Source organism: Castor canadensis, chromosome 2, assembly GCF_047511655.1.
Source record: "Castor canadensis chromosome 2, mCasCan1.hap1v2, whole genome shotgun sequence".
NCBI lineage: Eukaryota > Metazoa > Chordata > Mammalia > Rodentia > Castoridae > Castor > Castor canadensis.
This window is the reverse complement of record NC_133387.1, coordinates 6,188,889-6,210,164: the sequence shown is the minus strand read 5'-3', so window position 1 is coordinate 6,210,164 and position 21,276 is coordinate 6,188,889. Positions and strand designations below refer to the sequence as shown.

The following is a 21,276-nucleotide window of genomic DNA, read 5'->3' as shown; positions in this document are numbered from 1 at the left end:
CTGGGTCAGCCACAGACCCATCTGGACTGGTGGGGCCTAGGACCCTAGGGTGGTGCTCAATCTCCCACGTCTGTGCAGGTTCTTCAGGGCCTTGGGCCTGTCAGGGGTAGTGATTCAAGGGTGTCTGTCTTACCTCAACAAGGTGGTTGTCAGGGCCATAAAGGTCTTTGTCCAGCTCTATGACCAAACTCTTGAAGAAGGAAGAGAACTTCCGTTTCTGCTTGCTGGGCTGTGGGAAAGGAACAGGGACTGTGGGGGCAGAACAGGGACTGTAGGTCCAGGCAGCCTGTCCCCAGGCCGACCCACGCCAGCCAGGACTGCTCCCCAACCCTTGGTGCAGACAGCTAGTTCTGTTCCTGACTCAGCCCATACCCACCCCAGGACACCTGGAGAGACCTGGGCCAGGACGTACATCATCCAGGAGCTTCCCCTCCACCCGCAGCTCCCAGGAGGCAATGCTGCCATCAGAATCCTCGGCATCAGGCTTCGCAGGGTTAAAAGTATTGGAGATATAAAGACGCAGCTTCCGCTTTTGCTGTAGAAATAAAGAGTGTAGTACAGAACGAAGGCTGTGCACCTCATCCCGGGGCCACCCTGCTTCCTCCTGGACACAGCACTCTAAGCTCTCTTCTACCCCCACACTAAGGCACCTTCATGGGCCTCTTCAGGGCCTCCTGGATGTCCACCCGCTTCCGCATGATGGTTTGATCCAGTTTCCTCTCAAATGCTAGGAGGTCCATATAAGCCTGGGACTCGGGGACCAGCTCCCGAATCTGGAGGAGGAGCAAGGCAAAAGTAGAGTTCAGTCAATTTTGCGATGCAGGCTGTGCTCCTATTCAGTGATCCCAGGGCACAAAGGATGTGGAGATGCGCTGTCTGGCTTTAGGGTATGGAATTTTGAAAGAAGAGATAGTACCGCTTCCCAGGATTATATTATTTGACTTCCTTGTATAGGAACAAAAATTGCCTCTCCCTGCGTCTCATCACCAGGGGAGGAGATGGCCACTGGGTACAAGCCCAGCAGGTACAAGTGGCAAGTGCCTAACCTCATCTTGTTACTTCCCTTGTCTAATGGCTACCCTCGGATCCCTGCAAAGTGCCGAGGGACTCTGGGGTCCCTGAGACAGTAGGGGTGATAATCATTGCTTATCTCGCCCCTGGCATCTGTCTGACCCTTTATGATGCCCAGGACCTCCTGCCACCTTCTGTTCCCTTCACCTGGGCAGCCTCTTGTCCCTTCTCAGTCCCATCTCTTTATGTCTTCAGACTGCTGATATTCAAAGCTCAACCTCAGGCCCCATGTCCTGCCCCCATGGCTTGCTTCTTCCCTCTGCCTCTTCCCACTCTCTGGCCTGGGGAGCTCCACTTCTTAATCAGCTTTTTAAACAAAAAGTGAAAGTGCCTGTGATGCTGAAGCGCACTCCTAAGGGGGAGGGGAAGGCGGAGCAGCAGAGGGTGGGGGCTAGCTGGGGGCTGCTGTGGAAGGCACTCACCCTTTGAGGGAGGATTTTGTCAGCCATCTTCCTCCTCTTGGCACTGTACATTTTTAAAAGAAAAAACCAGGTTACCATGGCAACAGATCTGGGAGTAACGAGGCCACCTGCTAAATTATCCCGACATCTCCGCCTGCCTGGCTGGGGTTCCCAGAGCCCGCTTGTCTGCCCGCCTGAGGGGCTACGATGCTGGTGGTGAGCTGGTATTCTGTCCTCCCTTAGGGAGGGGGTGCCTGGTCCATTCTCTGGCCTGGCGTCCCCCTTCTATACCACCACATCCTCAGAGTCAGAGAAATTCAGACTTCAGAGGAACTGGGGGCGGGGAGGTGCTGCCAAAAGATGGGAGCTGCAGAAGTGTTCCAGAGAAGCTGGGGAGTGGGGAGCACAGAGAAGAGAGAGGAGAGGATAGGTTTTGGGGACCTGCCTTTTCAGCCAAGTGGAAGGTGGAAGTCCAAGAGAGTCTGAGCTCAGAGAGAGGGAGAGACCACTTCTCCACCCCCCCCCGCCCCCATTCCCCAATCCCTGGAGAAGGAGGTGAGATGTGAATGTGGTGGGACTTGCATCCCTGCCACTCTGGGCTTTGAAGAGGGTACCACCTGCCAACAGGGCAAGGGACACACCACACCCATAGGGATCCAGGAAGAGTGTACATGGATGTTCTCGTGTGTGGGTGTGACCTGGGGCTGAGACAAAACTGACTGGGCCTAGGTAGGTAACACCTGCAATTTGGATGCTCTTGACTGGCTCACTGCTTCTGACTCTCAAAAGCACCCCGAAAACCCTTGGAGATTGAAACACAGCCTAGAGGATAGTTCTGCACTGCCCCCGTGTGGTGTTCTCATGGCCCCTCCCTATCCAGAAACCCATTCTATGACTAGGCAAGCAACTATTACTAAAAGAGAAAACCATTCTAAGGTCGGGCAAGCACCTCTCATTGAAAAACTGATTTGTTTTAAACGAGTTATCTATGCAAAACTCCCAACTTATACGAGATAAATCAGGAATTATTTGCTGTACAAAATGATGATTCATGTTGCAAAAGAATTTATCATGGGATTCCTATAAATGGTGAATTTTCCTTGATGTGTAAAATTTATTTAATAATGAGGTAGAATTGATATCACACCTTTTATAGAACTCCATCTGTTGTGCAGAAGGAAGCATGTGTGTTTGGCTAAATACTTATGGCCAGGGGGCACCGCTCTTGCCAGAGCCAGCAGGGGCTTTGGGGTGCCACCAGACAAGGAAATGGGCTGACCCTGGGCGCAGACCTGGTCCATAAGAGGGATTATGGCAGCTCTTCAACCTTTGAGCGCCTAAGAATTGCCTGGGCACAACTGGACAGGGACCACCCACCCAGAACAAATCCCTAGGCTCCACCCCCAGGGCCAGAGATTCAGACTGAGATGATGAGAAGTGGGCTCTGAATCCCGCAGCCAGGGTACTCACAGGAAGGTGCAGCAGAGAACCACACTTTGAGAAACACAGCTAAAGCTCTGTGCTCTGTTGCCAGTCCTGCCTCACCTCAAAGACTGAAGCATCACCCTTAACTTGGGGTAAGGGGTGAGAGGTGGAGTTAGGTGACGAGAAGGGCGAGGGGAGCGTGCGGGAAGGGGCACGGGCTGCCGACTGCCGCTGCCTGTCTGTACTATGGGCACACAAAAGAACCAGACCAGTGTCCCCTAAACCCACCTTCCCCTAGGGCTTCCAACCCAGGAAGACTTGCTCCCTGCTAACCATTCTTCCTCGCCCCTTCCAGTGCGCTACTCGCCCACCTGGTCCCTGCGGGTCCTGCCCGCCCGCCCCTGCACGTCCCTCGGTGCCAGGCCCCCCACTCACCTGCGGCTCCGCGCGGGGGCGGTGGGCACCGGCTGGCCCTGGCTCTGTGCCTGACTCTGCCCGGGCGGGGGCGCTGCTCGCTTGCGGGCGGGCTCCATGCCCGCGGGGGCCAGGCCGGGTCGCACGGCGGGGCTGCCCATGTAAGGGGAGCCCGGGGGGCCCATGGGCGCCCCCTGGTGGGGCATCCGGGCTCCAGACGGCATCCCGGGGCGCTGGGGGTGGGGCGGGGGGTGAAGCAGAAACCGGCACCCGCGGGTCAGATCCAGTCCCCCGGCCCTAGGCGCGGGGAGCCGGCGTCCCCGCCCCTCGCCAAGACCCCCGACTGGTGACCCCGAGCGCTGAGTGATGGGTGCGAGCGATGGGTGGGAAGGGCAGGGCCGCGGGAATCCGCGCGGCTTCGGCGGAGGGGGCTTGACGTCTCGCTGCAGGAAGCTAACTGAAGCCAGGCAATTGCCCAGGGCATTGCCGAGCCTCGGAGCTGCGCAAGGTACCGCAAAGATGAATACTAATGGCGCCTCTCAACCTTGCAGAGGATGTTCACATCCGCACGCTCCTCTGCAAGACAGACTGAGCAGGTCCTTTCACCCCCACTTGACAGATGGGGCAACTGTGGCTCAAGGAGAAAAGCGACCTCGCCAAGGTCACGCCGCTCATCCCGGCAAAGGCAGCACCCGAACAGCCCGTTTCCTTAGGGCCAGGGCTTTTGCTCTCCCTCGCTGCTTGTTGAAGTGGGGGGCTGAGCGCCCGGTTCTGACTTCTCATTCTCTGCTTCCTAGTCTCCATTTCTTTGGCTGCTCTGCCTTGCACCCCACCCTCCTTGTCTCACCCCCACTTTTTGTGTGCCCCCTATTTTGGCCCCTTCAAACGTTACTTCCTTCAGCCGACTCCAGGTCTCCACACCCAGCGGCTTCACAGACTTAGTCTGCTATCTTAATTTCTCCCAAGGTGAAGGCTGGAGGCAGGGCAAGGACACCTAGGGGCTGATGTCAGACCCTGTCAGGTTTCTCTGAGGAGGGGGAAGTAAGGCTAGAGGTGGACTGCTAAAGGGGACCTGTAGTGGGCCAGAGGCAGCAGCATCACCTCATACATCCATGTCTCCCTCCTATCTGCCTAGATAAGAGACAGGGCTCATCCCACAGACCATTTCCATTCTCTACCCTACCCCAGTGAGGACAGAAGTCGAGGATCAAAGTGGGCTGTAGCCATGGAAAGGGAGATGAACCAGGTAGAATTCCCTGGCCACTACCAGGGTATAGATGAGGTAGGTACAAGTGTCTCCAAGTGAAGTGTTCTGGACCCCACTTGTCCAGACCCCAGAAGAGAGACAGAGAGGGGGCAGAAGGAGCTCCAGGGACTGGGGTGGTGGGGAGCTGGGGTGGGGACTGGGACAGGGGGCAGGAAGATTAAGGAGGAAGGGATGCAGACTCTGGGCCCCTGCATCATTTAAACACCTCCACCTCAGCCCCAGGCACAAGGAAGAGCCCTGACCATGTCCCTGGGCTCAGTTTCTGTTACTGCACTTGGTCTAAGGCTAACCCCCCTGAACTCCCAGCCAGCAGCTGTCTCTGCCCATCTCTTCTGCAGTGGAACCTGCCTATTCCTGTGTCTGCCTCCCCCACCCCATCTGCCTCTGTCACTCATGCCTCCAGGGTGGCAAACCCAGGCCTGGCCATTCCCCATTAACACAGGGCACTGGAAGTGGGACTGTGGGGCTCACGGTCACCAGAGAACCCAAGTTCTAAGTTGGCCATATTCAAATCCATGGGTACAGCCTCTCTGCCCACTGGATGAGATTCACTTTAAAGTGACTCCCCCAAGCAGCTAGATTAGGACTGGTAACTCCACTGGTCCATATACTGCCTCTGGAAGTTGTCTCCAGAGGTCCCTGGGTCTGGAGGACAGGCTCCCTCAGGGAAGCCCTCCTCTCTATCAGTGGTGCTGCCATTCACCAAGGCCAAAGATACTGGTGGACTTACTGAGAGGCCTCCAGGGGGTCTGCTAGCCAGCAGCACCACCCCCAGAAGAGGACAGGATTCTGGGGACTCCAGCCTCCCTCATAAACAAGGTGCCTTTCTGGGGTCACAACCAAATTTGGCCACAGTACACCCCACCACTTTCCCCCTCCATCAGCCATCCCCAGTCCTGGGACCCCTGCCTCCCAACTGGTCCTTTTACTGACTCTGCTCAGGCTCCCATTTCATTATATCCCTGGGTTCTCTCAGGCTCCCCACGTGTTCTCATAGCCTGCCTGTGGCAGGACAGTGCAATGTTGTCCCTTTGGTCTCTAGGCCTCATGTTCCCAACGCCAGCTTTTCTTTCACACCTTGGAGGTGTTAAGGTCACCAACTTCTGGTGTCTGAGACTGCTAAGGAGACCCTCAGGTCCCTTAACTTGGGGTCGATCCCTAGAGCAGGCCTCTCCCTGACTCTGAGGGCAGAAGCCACAGCCAAGCCCCCAGAGCTATCCTTCCAGGATGCAGAGGTTGCCCAGCTAGAGAGCTTCCTGCTCACAGTGCCTCCAGGGTCACCTGCTCCTTGTTCTGGAGATCCAACCAGAGTGACACTGTCCCAACGGGTGAACAGGGACAGCAGGCAACCTAGCCCAGCCTATGCCATGTCTTCGTCCCCCCCCCCAGCCCCCCCCCAGGGTCGGGGTGACACCTGGGCCCGCCAGGAAAAGAACAGAAGACAACATGTCGGCTACTGAGGGGATCCCCCAGTTGGGGGACACAGCCCCATGTCCCACCCCTAGCCCCTGACAAGAGCCCGAGCCGACGCCTCCCTTCCCGGCCGCCGCGCGCCCATCCCCAGCCGGCCGCTTGACGACGTGTTCGGATGCCAGGGCGCCGGCACAGTCCCGGGGCCCGGCTGTGGCGGTGGCGCCCCGCACCAGAGGGGTGGGAGAGCGGGAGCGCGCGGGCGGCCCCTCCCGATCATCCCTCCATTCAGCCCGAGCCAGCTCGCTCGCCCTCCCCCGCTAACTTTCCCCCACTCACCACCCCATGGACCAGAAACTCAAAAAGTTTGCTTTTCGTGGCTTTGCGCGCCCCTCCGGCAACTTCGTCCGCGGCCATCGGGGTGGGCTCAGCGGCTCCTCTCACTCTCTCTCTCTCTTCCTCTTTCTTTCCCTTTTCTGCCTTTTTTTTCCTCCAACTCTCCCCTCTGAGTCCTGCTGGGCTCTCTCACACTTCTACTCGAGCGGAGTGGGGAGGGGGCCCCTTCAGGGCTGCCCTGACGGCCCACGGCCCACGCCGCCGCCGCCCGCCAGCCGCCGCCGCCGCCGCCGCCGCCGCCGCCGCCGCGGCTGCCGCATTCCTGCACTGATAAGACAGAAATAGTCCGGCGGCCCGGGGTCTGCCCGCGGACCCGGCGGGGACACGGCAGCCGCCTACGAGCCCCGCGCTGTCCAAACAGCGCAGATAAGCGCCGGGCGCGCCGACCAGCTAGGCGGCTGGGCACTGGGCAGCGGCGCTGCAGCCGAGGCCGCCCGAGGGCCGCGGGCGACGGCGCGGGGAGGGGACGCTAGGGGAGGTGGCTGGGGGCTCGCCGGGCCACCCGGCTCTCGCCGCAAATAGTTTCTCGGTTAGGGAATTCGCCGGCAGGGCCAGGCAGGGAACAGCTAGTTCCAACTTTCTTCCCCCAAGTGGCTCCTGCTGCATTTCTGAGGCCCTTTCCCCAGAGACCTGGCAGGCCAAGTAGGGAAACATTCGCGGGAAGGAATCCGGGGGGAGCCGAGCCCGGAGGAGGCCTTGCTCCGGCCCCAGGGCCGGCAGCGGTGGGTGTGCCGGGCAAGGCGGCGTTCCCGGGCGTCCGCAGATGTGTGTGCCCTTGTCTCGCACGCCGTGTGTGTCCGCACCCTTTGGTGGCACGGCGCAGTGGCTGTGGGTGTGGATGTTTATGTGCGCGCACAAACGCCTCGTCTGTGTGCCTCCCTCCACGACAGCCTCCAGTGCCTACGCGCGAGCGTGCGTGTGGGGCCGGCAGGACACGGCCTGTGCCTTTCAGCTCGGTGTGAGTCTATTTCTGGGTTTGTGAGTCTTTGTTTGTCTGTATGTGAGAAAGTGAGGGCAATAGGGGAAGTATTTCCGAAAAAAGGGACATGGATCGGCTCACGAGAACAGCAAGAGAAAATGTGGGGGATGGCGCACAGCCCGGGTGGATGCTTGGGCGGATAGCTGGAAAGTATGAGGGAAGCAGGTTTGGCGGCCTCGGGGTGGGGAGCAGCTGGATGTGGTGGGGTCAGCCTCAGGACCCCAAAGAAAGCAGGGGTGCCGGGTGGGGAACTCCAGAAGGGGTGATGTGAAGGAAAGCTGGCAGTCCCAGGAGTGGAAGGAGGACAGGAAGGAGGAGGGGCAAAAATCCCGAGCTCCCCTGGCTGAGCCCTGGCCCCGCCCATGCCCCAAACCACGCCCCTCTCTCCTCCTTCTGGAGGAGGAGCCGGTGGGCTTTGGGACAACAGTGGGCTAAGTTTATGGACCTGTTAGGGATAAATTGTCAGAATCCAGGTGAAAGAGGGGCAATGCCTGGGGAGTTTTTTGGAACACTTACTTCAAGTTGCCCCTAAGGACTCATCATTACGCTAGGGGGTCCTTACCCTTGACACTTTAAAATGTCTTCAGAAGTCAGGACAAAGAACAGAGGGAGTGTTTTGCTGGGAGTCTTTTCTGCATACAGCTTGATTTCCCCGTGGGATCTGGTTGGGCGCCCACTGTCAACCCGAAAGGCCGAAAAGGGCATCTGTCCGGTCCAGGATGCCGTACCTCTATCCCTACAAGGAGGACAGACTGTGCCTCTGTCAGCCACAGGTCCTGCAGGTGGGTTTTGGTAACTGGGGAGGTGATGTGCACCGGTCATCTACTCACCTCCAGCCCTCTACTCAGTCCCTTGTCTGAGAGGCTCTGCTCCTGCCATTCCTTTTCTGCAGTGCCTCCACCTGTTCTCCGCCTGTCCCATCACACCCACCCTCTAAAGCTGGCCAGGCCCCGCCTTCTCCAGGAAGCCTTCCCTGCACCACTTCTCAAAATGCCCAAGGCTATCTACCCTGGGCCTGAACTGGGCTAAACTAACGCCCGATGTGCCCTGTGCTTTGTGTGTCAGACTTGGTTTCCCAAAGAGGTTAGGGCCCTGAGGTTAGAGCCACTTTTCCCCCAAACCTGGTCACAGAGGCCTGCAAAGCTCAACAGGCCAGTGGATGGAGTTGGTGCTCTGCCATTTACCTAAAGGTAGGGATCACCATGGACACCCTACCCACTATGATTGCTTCAAGAAGAGACAGGAGGTTTTTGGGGTGGGGTAGACACCTGTAGGCTTTGTGTAAAGCTTAGCATTCTCAACTTTTGGGAAGACCTCTCAGGAAAAGACGACAGAGGATTGAGGCTGGGACCAGAGGTTGGGCAGCTGGGAAGACTGATGGCGGGACAAGGGGGGGGGGACTCCTGGCATTATTGAGGGGGCTGGTCTTGGCGATGGTGAAGGTTGTGAGAGGTAGTTACACTAAGGCCTGTCTGGATACGAACACGGAGGAACTGGTAAGCACCACTCAAGTCCACACATAAGCTGTCCTGGCCACCCTTCTGAGAGACACCTTTGTGCTGCACAGATAACACCACGAGTACATACCCCCAAACACACCCCACCAGGCACACGCACTGCTACAAGCACCAGAGGGACCAAGGAGCCATTGGATTTGCACACACAGGCACACCTTGGTCACTTCACATCCCATGCCGAGAGGCCGGCCAGCACACGTCTGCATGCCGCTCTAAGGGGCGGTCAAGTGTGTGCAGACAGAGGAGCCTACCCACCAGAAGGCAGGGCGACACCAGCGTAGGGCTCCGGGCCAGGGCTCCCTCTTCACAAAGGCTGGGATCACCAACAGCTCAACCCCACCAGGGCGCTTGGCACTGCCGCGCTGCCCAGGATACCTGCCGGGTGGGAAGGGGGCCTGAGGAGAGCCCAGACACCTTCCAGCCCGACAGGGCGCAGGCCACGCCGGTGCAGGCCATGAGCTTGTCTGGAGTGAGGGCGGCCACACGGCCGCCCGGAGCCGGAGTCCCCCCTGTCGTCCCCCCATCTCTCCTTCCCTCGAAGAAGCACGACCAGCACCAAATGGCAAAGCGCCGCTCCCAACGCGGGGAGCGATGCGCCGCGGCCTGCGGGACGGCTCGGCCGCCTCGTCCCCCACCGCGCCGGAGCGAGCGGGCGGCCGCCGGTGCGCTGGGGGCCTGGGCGGGCCGGCCCGCGCCGCCCTCCCTCCGCCCGCGCCGGTCCCCGGCCTGGGCATGCGCACTGCGGCCTCCCTCCCGGTGAAGGTCAGCCCAGGGCCCAGCTGCAGGACTCCACGGCGGCTGCCGGGGGAGGCGGAGAAGGGAGGAGGGACGCGGGGAAGACTTAACTCCTTCCCTGCGGGAAGATGGCCACTAAGGCCCAGCCGAGACCAGAGTCCCGCCCTCTCGCCCTCTGTGGAGGTCCCACCAGGGGACACAGATGCGGGGAGCGGAGGAGGAGAGGGCGGGGAGGAGGGAATGGAAGGCTTGAAGGAGAAAAGGGAAGCTGGCAAGGGAGAGGAGGGAGGGAGGGAGGGGAGGAACAAAGGAAACAGGAGGGAGAAAGGACAGCTCGGGAGAGACCCCTTCTCCCTGCCCGTTTTTCTTCCACCCCCAGCAATAAAGCTTCCTTATCAGAATAAAATTATCCCAGTTTTACTGGGGCATGTGTGTAGAGAGAGATCCCCTGGAGTTCCCAGGGAGGGAACTTCTGACTTCTGTGATCTGTGCCCCCTCCCCCTTACTAAACCTGGGGCATGCCAAGGGACCCCTGTCTGGCCTAAGCCTAGGTCTTGGTGAACTCTGGCTAGACCATGGGGTCAAGCCCAGCCCCCAGAGATAAGAGGAGGGTCCTCTGCACCCCATCCTCCCCACCCCCACCCCAGACAGGACCTTTGGAAGATCAAACCAGGGGCTCAGACACAGTCCTCTCTCTTCTGTCCTCCCACCACTGCCCTTCCCCTGCCTGAGCAGCTGTGTATCTCCCTGCTTGTGTCAGAATGATTCTGTGCCCAGGACACCGGGTGCTACTATGAAGAGGATTGTTTCTGCATGTGACCTTGCCTTTCTGTATTAGTTTAGCGCACACATGCGTGCACGCGCGTGCACACACACACACACACACACACACATATACATACACACAGGTGCAAGACAAGTATGACAGAAAGAAGCAAAAACAGAAAAATAGGGCACTCAAATAGCTGTGTGACCTTGGGCGAGTAGCTGTTTTCGACCGGTCTCTGCTTCCTTAGCCATAAAGGACAGACTTGGTCAGGGGTTTCCAGGGCCCTTCCTGCCCTGAAACCTAAGGATTCCAAAACACAGAGAGGAGCCATGCAGACCAGGAAGGAAGATGGGAAGGGAGGAAGGGAGGAAAGAGACATGGAGACACAGCCCCACAGCAAGTGGGTACTGCTACCCAGTGAAGCTGTCACCCCCCTCCTCTGTGAAGTCCTCAGGGGCACTTTGGTTCCCTCCCCCTTCTCCTCAGAGTCACTCTCTCTGCCACACCTTGGCTGAGCCCTCACCACCACACCGTGGGTCCCCTGCCAATAGGGAAAGACCTTACCGTGGGGTCCCCCGGGTCCTGTGGGGTGGGCAGGTGCATGAAAAAGGTTAGCTGAATGAACAGTCTTCCTTTCTCTCTGCCTGTGTGGGTTTGCTCAGTCTAATGGGATGCTCCTTGACACCCCTCCCTCCCACCCCCCCACACCACGCACACAATGAACTGCAAACATCGGGGGCTGAAACTGCTGGTGGCAGGAGGAGCGCAGAGCTGGGCCTCTGGGGCTCTGAGCATCCCGCTGGCCCAGAGGGACGGCATATTTTGGATTCACAGCCAGTTTTCTTTCATTCCCCTCACGGCCACCATTAATTAGGTGGGCTCTTGTAGCAGGTCACGCCCAACAGCTTATGGTGCTACACAAAAACAGGAGCCCCACAGGCTGGGCTCCCTTTCCATAAGGAGAGGGATGGTGTGTGGGTAGCGCTTCTATGGGGTCCTGAGTGGGTGCTATACCTGTCCCTCCCCAGGCATGGTTCTGCCTATGGGCAGCAAGGCAGGACCTTATTGGTGGCTGAATTAGGCAGTACCTCTCACCTGCTGGCTGTTAAACCCAGGGAGGGATGTGTCATGCAGAGTCACCCTCACTCCTTGCCCATATCCCTCTAGGTAAACACCTGGTAGTTCTGGTTAGAGTCAGGGGCTCTGATGTGACACACCCAGGGCCAAAGCAAGGTGGGGTGGGGTGGGGAGGATATATAGCCTCCAAATGCACAGGGCTGCTGTGAAAGCTTTCCCTCCTTGAGAGTTTAGGAGCCACGCCAGCTTCCTGGCCTCCTTGGTTTGGGATGCCACGGTCCTCACAGTGTCCCCTCTCCCCTGCTGAAGCCCTCCCTCTCTCCAAGCTCCTGCAGTATCCCAAATGCCTAAGGTTCCAGAGGAGTCATCCAGTCCCTGTCCCACGCTTCCTGCCCCTTGACCTGTCTGCAGATGCCGGCTGAGTCCTTTGTATGGGCTGCTGTGGAGCTGAGGACTCAGACTGGGAAGCAGTCTGGTGGCTTCCTGTGACCCCAGAAGCTGCTCTGTCCAGTTCTGGGAATGCTATTTCCTGGAATGCCTGGTCTCATCTGTGGACAGCGGGTGCTGCTGTCCACTCCCACCTCCAGGAATGCTGGGAAGGTGCAGAGTGTTGTCCTTCATCACCCAGCCCTGGACCCTGGATCTCCCACCCCTCCTGGGCCCAGCAGCCTCTCAGCTGCACTTCCTCCAGTGGCCCACCCCTGCAGGCCTATGGCCCTCTGCCCTGTCCTCTTGCCGAGGGGCCCCATCCTAGCACCTCCAGTTCTCCTTCTCACTCCTGAACATCTCACCCAAATGTCAGGACAGTCTTCCTGGTGACCTAACGTCCTGCCGCTCTCCTCAGGAAGTTTCTGGACTCAGGCAGGTACAGGCCTCAGTAACTGCTCTGACTAGTTGCTTAGAGGGATTTCTGCCAGTCACTACATGCTGAGATCTGGGATGTCACCTGAGAGAAGAAAACTGAACACAGAGAAAGAATTTGTCTGCATTTCCTTACAAATTGTTTTGGGGAAATTAAACCCAATGGCAGCCGGCAGTGGGTATATAAATAAAATACCCAGAGATGGGAGGCAAAGATTAGGAGGACAGCAGTTTGAGGCCAGCTTGGATAAAAATTAGCAAGACCCTATCTCAAAAACAAGTGGGTGTGGTGGTGAGCATCTGTTGTCCAGGTATTCTGGATGTAGGGGTAGGAGGAATTCAGTCTGAGGTCAGCCCGGGCAAAAGCTCAAGACCCTATCTGAAAAATATACTAAAAGCAAGAGTCAACTGTGTATAAACTTGAGGTCCTGAGTTCAATCCCCAGTACTCCCAAAACCAAATCAAAACAACAACAAAAAAACCCAGGAAAGCATGGTTTGGACCAACCTTTTAGACGACTTTGGCTCCATCAGGAGGAGGCAAAGGTGGGCAGCTCACAGGCCTGACACTGTGACCCTGGGCTCTGCCACCAGCCTGACCTCCCCTTTCCTCTGTGGCTTTGCCTTGAGGGGATCATGTTTAGTCTAATGATACCCGTTTACCCCAGACTCTCCTCAGCTCCTGTGTCCCATAAAGCCCTGTGCACTCCTTCCTCTGCTACCATCTCCACTGACCCCTGATGTCCTTCACTTTACAGCTGTCATAAGCTCAATTTCTCATAGGTCCACCGCTCCTGTGGGCACTACCTGCAGAGGACCTGCTTCCCCTTAAAACTCTCCTGGCTGGGGCTGTGTTTTTTCCAGTCTTCCTACCACTGGCCTGAGGTGGGGGTAGGGACCCTCCTGGCCCCTTACTGCTGTCTTCAGACCCTTGGTTTTGCATTTTGCCTTCCTACATGGAGCCTTTGTTCTGGAGGGATCTAGCCTCCTCCCAAGTACACATCAGTCACCCTCCTGAGCACTACTTCTTGCTGATCTCCAGGGTCCACACACCCATTGCTCTGGGCTCCTCCAACACTCATCCTCGAGGGATCCTTCAACCTCCCTTACCCACACCCTTCCAGGATCATCTCCCAGACACTGCAGCAGCTGTAGTCCCCAACTTTAGTCCCATGTACTCTACTCTCTGACCATCTCTTTTCTTTCTAGGTTATTCTGTTAGCTCCCTAACCCCCAAATCCTGTGGTTTTTCTGGAACCTCTGGTCCATTTCTTTGATCTACACCCTTCATCACAACCATTCCTGACTCTCTTGCACATACTTCTTTTTTTCAGCAGTGCTGGGGATTGAACCCAGGGCCACATGCAGCTAGTGCAAGTACTTTACCACTAAGCTGCTACATCCCTGCCCCTCTTTCTTTCTTTTCTACCTCTCCCTCCTTCCCTCCCTTCCTTCCTCCCTTCCTTCCTTTCCTTTTTTCTTAGTGGTAACATACACATAACATAAAACTTACTATTTTAACCTCTTTTGCACAGATCCTGACTCTCTTCCTTAAGAGCTAAATCCAGCTTTACCTCTCCCTGCTCTGTGCCTGTGCCCCTGAACATGACCTAGGGAGTTTGTTTTCCACATTTCCCATTTCCAGCCTCCCCCCAACCCACTCTGCCATTGCCACCCACCACCCACTTCACTGGGAAAACTGAAGTTTCTAAAGAACTTGTAGAGACCCCCACCTGTACCCCTCTGTTCCTGCAGAGAGGTTACCTGCACTCCTGCCCAAAGCAGGCCATCCCCTTGTGTGCTGGCTCCCATGTCTCTTTTGTACCCAAGGACACTTCTCTAGCAATTCACTCCCTCATCATCATACCATCAACTTCCTGTCTCTACTGCATTCTTCCTGCCAGCACACACAGTGCTGTCATTTTCCAATAGAAAGAGAAGTCCTCACCCACCTTATTCCACAGCTTGCTGTCCAATCACAACAAACCTTCTCAAAAGAATGTCTGAATTTGCTATCTTCACTTCTCCCTGAATCCAATCCCATCAGGCAAGCATCTGGTTGAGAATGCCCCTGCTGGGGACACCAGTGACCTCCTCATTCTGAATGTCTCCGTCAGGTCCCAGACCTCGTCTTACTTAGCCATCTGTAGCATTTGACCCAGCGGGCCTCTCTGTCCTTCTGGAAATTCTTTCTCCCTTCTCCTGTCTCTGGGCTGCCCGTCTTCAGGCCACTCAACAGCTCAGCTCTTCATCTTCCCTCTCACGCTGGGGAGCCTCAAGAGGCTCACTTCTTCACCAAGTCTCACAACTTCAAATATCAGCTACAGACTGACAATTCCTGAGGTTTCCCCCAAGTCTGTGCCTCTCTCCCTGTCCTTAGACTCACCTATCTAATTGTTGACTCATCATTTCCATCTGGATCTTTATCAGATCACCCAAACTTAATCCTGCTCTTCCACCCCATTCTTGCTCTTTCCTTCCTTCCGGTTGCTCAGCCCCGCACACCTGAAATCATCCTGTCCTTTCCTCATACCCCCATCCAACTAGAAGGCAGATCCTGTTGGCTCTGGATCCAGAATCCAATCACTTGTCACCTCTTCACCTGGTCCAAACCACAAGGTAGTAAGTGACCTGCTCTAACCTTGTCCCCAACAGCCTCTTCTCAACATGGCAACCAGAGTGATCCTCTAAACAGGGACTCAAGATTTCAAGTTGCATGCGTGCTTTGCGTACATATTATGAAAAATGGGCAAAATATTGAAGATTGGTCTTTCCTTCAGTCTGCTGTATAATTCTGCTACCTGTTCTGCTTTGTTTCTAATGGTGCACAGTTTTGTGCTATCTACTACAGAGTTGTCACCTATCAATAAAAATCACAAAGTTGGTTTTAAAAAATTAAAGCACAAATAAAAAAAGGATGCATTGGATCACTCTTGTGCTTGGACTCTCCCAGGGTTCTCCCTCTGATTCCCAGTAAGAGCCAAGGTCCTCAAGGATCTGGTCCCTTTCTCACCCCCGGCTACCTTTGCTCTCACTTTCTGCCTCTCTTGTTCTTCTCTATGCCCCAGCCTCCTGACTCCTTGTGGCTTTTTGGAAATGTCAGGTACTTTTCAGCTTGTGTCTTCAGCCTGCTGTTGCTTCTGCTCCAGAAGCTCTTCTTCCTTTATCTGCATAGCACTCACCTCCCAAAGATCTCTGTTCAACTATTTCCCTCTCAACCACTACAATCTGTACCCTTCACTTAAAAACTACAGGCTCCTTGGGCTGGTGGAGTGGCTCAAGTGGTAGAGCGCCTGTCTAGCAAGCATGAGGCCCTATAGTCTCCTCCTCCACTCCAAGCTCCTTATCTCTTCTATTCTGCTCATTTTACCCCATAGTGCTACACACCTTCCACTAGTCTATATACTCAATCTACTTACTTATTATGTCAATGTGTAACTTCTCCACCAAAGTGGAGGACTTCTCCCTTCTCCAAAGTAGCAGGGATTTTTATCTGTTTTGTTGGCTGATAACTTCCCACTCTCTGCTACCCAGTAAGGACTCCCACAAACCAAAGGAATAGGTGACGAAGTCCACACTGAAATCAAGTCAGGATCTCCAGCACACTTCCAAAGGCTGGACAGGATTGCAATCTGAGCCTGTTGCCATGGGAATAATAGCATCCTGTCTATCTGTAGAGGACTTTGCTGTTGACCAGACATTTCCACATATTGACCCATCTAAGGCTCCCAGACACCCTCTCAGGTGCGTGGTAGGATTCCCATTCTAAACATAAGGAAAATGCTCTCAGAAGCCATGTGACTTTGGGGTGGGATAGGGCTAAAAATCAGGTCTTCTGTCCTCAAGTTCCCTGGGTTTTCTCCTTCACTCAAGCTACCTCCCCATCGTCACCTTGCAGAAAGCATGCTGGGGACAGTAACAGACCCATGCACACGGGCGTGTTCCACCTTCCCCAAACACCTGTCTTTTCACTGTTGCTCCTCCTGGGTTACGGGTGCACACACACGTGCATCTGTGTAACTTGTGTGGAAGCACGCACAGGGGCCATCACAGAGACACACCTTCCTGTCCCTCACCTGCCTAACTCAGTCCACCAGAAACTTGGGGCCCCCGGGACACTCCACCTTGTCCCGCTTTCCTGACAGCACCAGGTGGCCATGGGTTTGGAGAACTCAGAGGATCTACCTTGGCCCTCAAGAAGGGCAGAGTGATATAAACAGCAAGAGGTTCTGTATGGGAAGCAGACCAAAGATTTCTTGGGGAACCAATGACCGAGAAGGGATGGGGCCTATGAGGCTTGTCCATTACCGAGGATTTCATGGTCAAAGCCAGGCTCGGCATCTCCCCTGTGTCCCTGCAGAGCAAAGCCTGGATGTCAGCAGACAGTGCTTCACTCCTGGGCTCAAATGCTTTGATGGCATTCGAGAAGCCTTGTGAAGACTCACCACGGGCGAGCAGCAGGAGACAGATGGGGACTGTCCTCAGGGACTGTCCTCAGGGCCTTGGACCTTCTTGGTGCACCTCCCTGGGCTTCCACAGAGCTCCGTAAGTAAGGCTGGCTAGTGCAATCTCCCTTCTCCTCTATGACTGATGGGCAGGGGGTGGCAGGGAGGCCGGCCTCATACCCAGGGCCAGACTCTTGCCTTGGCTGTTGTAACTTGGTAAGCCTGTCTGTCTCAGGCCAGGGCTTTGACAGCTGGGCCTCACTGCCTTACCCGTGACTCTAGTTCTTCTGAGATCCTGTCCCTTTCCAGGCCTTCATTTGCTGCCCTGGGTGGAATCTCTGCAGGTTGCCGGTGTGATGGCTCTGAGCTCTAGAACCTGCTTTCTGAACTCTGACACTGTTGGCACTTTGGGTAGGATGCCAGCATGTGCCCTACCACTGAGCTCCACTCCTAGCCCCAGGATGATTTGGTATTGTGGGGGTCTGTCGTGTACTCTGTAGGATGTTAGAAGCATCTGTGGCCTCTGTCTGGTATCTTCTACCTAATACCAACAAAATGCCAGCAGATATTGTCCCCCATCTCTGGAGGGAGAACCTGCATGGCTGAGAACCTCAGCTCTAGCGGCATACAGTTTTGGGTTCACAGCTGGCTCAATACTGTGTGACCATAACCTTGTGTGAGTTCCTTGACCTGCCTGAGCTGCATTTTCCTCTTGTGCAAGACTGGCACAATGAGGCTGAGCCAGAGCAAAGCTTAGTGGAGTGGCCGCCTAACCAACACATAGCTGTTGTAGCAGCTCCCTGATACTACTGCTCACCTGTCCCCCACACCCCACTGCTGTGGAACCTGCCTTACCTCAGGGCCTGGCTAATCCTGCACTGACCAACCCTAGCTAGCAGGGCAGAGGAACCAGGGGCCCTCAGAGTCCTTCAGCTATAGAGCACACAAATGCCATGGAGGGAGCATGTGTGAGGTCAGCCACAGCTCCTAGAAGCCAGCCAAGTGATTACACAGAGTGACTAATCATGGGGGGGCTCGGGCAGCCTCTGGGTGAGGCTTCCCTGTAGGAATAGCGAGGAGCTGGGTCAGCAGGCAGGCGGTGGGTCACAGCATGGAAGGCCTGTGGCCTGCAACTTGGGAAGGCAAGGAACACTCAGGAACCATGCAGGAGCAAATCACCTGAAAGCCAAAATGTCTCCAGAAAAATCCACAGGACACTTGCTGGGCCTAGAATACTGAGACTGAGGACTATGGGCAGAGGCGTCTGGAGCAAGCCAGGCCTGGCACTGTGAGGAGTGCTGCCAGGTACCACACAAACCCTTGTCCAGCACCCCACTGTACTTGAGATCAGGCGGATGGAAGGCTTAGTGCAAGTGGAGGGCACTGCAGAGGAAACAAGAAGGATGGTCCCTGATGAGCGAGGCACACACGGTGTCTCAGAGAGTGTCACTTGTACAGGAACGTAAACCAGCTGCAGGAAAGGCCCCAACTTGGCGGGTGACCTGGCTGGTACCCTGTGCTGTTGGCCTGAAGGCTTTTGTCATACTGGTCACTTCTGTGAGGGCCAGAGGAGAGGCGTTCTAAGTTCCATGCTTATCTTAGTGAGAGTCTCATGAATGACAGGAAGGGCAGGACAGGTGGCAGGCAGAGCCTGGTCAAGTCTAAAACTAGCAACAAGGACAGTCATTTCAGTGAACACTCGCACACCCTGCCAGGTAAGTCCAACCATTAGCCTGAGGCCCAGGGAGGTGAAATGACTGGCCCAACGCTGCACAGCCAGTAGGGGCTGCAGCCTTAGGTATAAGAGGAAATGAGAATGTTTGGAACACTCCTGCTAGATTTTTTTTGTTTATTTTGCAGTACTGGGGTTTGAACTCAGGGCTTCCTGCTTGCTAGGCTGGCACTCTACCACTGGAATCATACTTCCAGCCTGTTTTGTGTTGGCATTTATTTATTTATTTATTGGGATTGGAGTTTGAACTCAGGGCATCACACTTGCAAAGCAAGCTCTATCGCTTAAGCCACACCTCCAGTCCATTTTCTCCATTTATTTTGGAGATGAGCTCTTGAAAACTGCCCGGGCTTCAAACCTTGATCCTCTTAATCTCAACTTCCTAAGCAGCTAGGATTACATGTGTGAGCCATTAGCACCCAGCTGTGTTGGTTATTTTTAAGATGTGGTCTTGCTTTATGCCTGGGCTGGCGTGGACTGCTATCCTCATATTTGTGCTTCCCTGTATAGTTGGGGATGACAGGCACTTACCACCATGCCCAGACATGGGTTGAGATGGGGTCTCACAACTTTTTTTTCCTGGGCTTGGACTACAATCCTTCCAATCTCTGCCTCCAAAGTAGATAAGATTATAGGCTTGAGACACTGGGCCTGGTCTGTATTTCTTTAAAAAAAATAATTTAAAAAAGCCAAGGTGGTGGGTGGTGGTGGAGTGTTTCAAAACAAGGCTGAGGCTATAACTATAACTTTAGTCTTGGGAGAGAGCTGGGAAGCAAGATCAAGAGAAACACCATGTCCCTGTGTCCACACAGGCCCTACCTCAACTGCCCGTGGCCTCCACTGCACTCCCAAATGTGCCACACATATCCCTGAAGCCTACTTGCAGTTCTATCCACAGGAATGCCCTTCCTATCCCCCTCCCCACTCAGCTACATCACCAGAGCTTGCAAGCTGGCCAACTGCCTGAGCCCAGCTGCAGGGTCTCGTGTTTTCCTTGTTCTATGGTTACTGGCATCCTCCTCTTCTCCCTCGGCCTTCACATCCACTCCATAGCCAAGGCTTGTGGTTCTACCTCTAAATGACCTCCCACCCATCAGCATCTCTGCATCTCCCCCCTCACCACCCTGGGCCAGACTCTCCTCTGGACTGATCTCTTTACCCCATCTCTCTCCAACTTGTTCTCCATATCAGGGCCAAAGTGATCTTTTCAAAAACTTAACTAGGACCACAGTACATCCTTGCTTAAGCCCTGACAATGTTTCCCACTGCATTGCTAGAATCCAAACTCACACTGAGGATGCCACCAGTCTCCAAACTCAGAGTCCCTGTCACTTCAGGGCCTTTGCACATGTTGCTCGTTCCCTTGACCTAGGATGATCAGCTCTTTGGGGGCTGAAGGTCAGGTTCCTGAAGACAGGGTTTATCTCCTAAATACACAGGAGCTAAGGAGGAGGTGCCCAGGATGACAGTGGCTTCAGGCACATGGTAGGGAAGAGTGGTGCATCCCACCCCAGAGCATGGACTGCATACTGGGGAAGATCTCTTGTGATGAATCCACCAGGCCAGTCCAGGGCCTGGGTTAGGAATGGTGCAGAGAGGCAGTCACCCTTAAGTGGGTCTCAGAGGGTCTCAGAGGGCCTCTGTCTAACAAGGACAGGTGAATGGCTGTATCCATGAAATTGTGGGAAGCAGCAGAAAGGCCCAAGGGCTGCAACAGTGGCAGGAAATCCACTTGTCTCTTGGGGCCTCCTATGGCAGGTACAGCCTAGAGACCAGAGCCCCAGTCACCTCCCTGAGTTTCCAACCGTCTAGAGCTCATCCTTTCCCTCTTCCATAGACACATTCCAAACACTAAAGGCAGCTATTAGAGGCCTCTGTATTGGCCAAATTGTGACCCCACCCCCCACATCCCTATGTTGGAATCTGAACCCTCAGTACTTATTTGGAGAGAGGGTATTTACAGAGTAATCTCATTAAAATGGGACCTGCTATGACTGGTGTGCTTATAGGAAAAGGGAAATTGGGGTACAGAGACACACAGAGGGCAGATGACATGAAGAGGCACGGAGAAGATGGCCACCTACAAGCCAAGAGAGCCCTGGGACCATGTCTGTCCTTTAAGCCGCCAGTCCATGGTGCTTTGCTACAGCAGCCCTGGTGACCTAATTCAACCTACACTGACCTTCAAGTGACCTGCCTGCCAGCCCACTTGGCACCCTGGCCTCTCGACTCAGGATGGTCTCTCTTCTCTTGAAGCCATTGAAAGCTAGACCTCAGAACCACGTGCTGTGTTAGCACGACCTGAGCAGGACATGGGGACAGAGATGGAGCTTGAGTATTTATTCCACCATCCACTGACAAGAGGACAAACGTGCCGCGTTACGTTAACCTCTCTGAACCTGACTCTTCACCTTTAAAATGGTTATACTATCACCATCGCCACCTTACCTCTCATTGGGTTAATGTGAACAGCAAAATGGTAACGGATGCAGTGTGCCTTGAAGCTGTACGTGCTTCCCACCCTATACTGGTAAAGTTGCCTTTTTGGACTCAGGACCAGACACTGAGGTTTCTTCCTGTCAATATTCATCTTATAAGAGTCAGCCTGTTATTCTGGCTGCTTGAGAGCCTTCGACTCTCAGTTCTGTTATCCAGTCTATTTACCATCCTTTCCAGCTGTGCATCATTCATAAACGCAGGAAGCATGCCCATCAGTCTTCATCCAAGTCTTTGCCTAATGTATAATGTATTGAAAAAAGGATGGACAGCAAGACAGAG

General features: G+C 55.1%; 1 protein-coding gene across 4 annotated transcripts in view; it reads right to left on the bottom strand.

Moving 5' to 3' along the window:
* Nucleotides 1-21,276, bottom strand: part of Smarcd3 (SWI/SNF related BAF chromatin remodeling complex subunit D3) — a 32,864-nt gene that overhangs the window by 2,789 nt on the left and 8,799 nt on the right. Inside the window, exons 1-6 of one of the 4 annotated variants that reach the window (XM_020170247.2) lie at nucleotides 6,328-6,602; nucleotides 3,333-3,544; nucleotides 1,494-1,536; nucleotides 651-773; nucleotides 377-535; nucleotides 134-229 (exon numbers count right to left, since the gene is read on the bottom strand). In XM_020170247.2, coding sequence (XP_020025836.1) covers nucleotides 134-229; nucleotides 377-535; nucleotides 651-773; nucleotides 1,494-1,536; nucleotides 3,333-3,544; nucleotides 6,328-6,405 — 711 coding nt within the window. In that variant the 5' untranslated portion in view covers nucleotides 6,406-6,602. Of the gene's footprint in view, nucleotides 1-133; nucleotides 230-376; nucleotides 536-650; nucleotides 774-1,493; nucleotides 1,537-3,332; nucleotides 3,545-6,327; nucleotides 6,603-21,276 lie in introns of those variants that run through there. The other 3 variants (XM_020170248.2, XM_074060514.1, XM_074060521.1) reach the window with 3 other exon arrangements.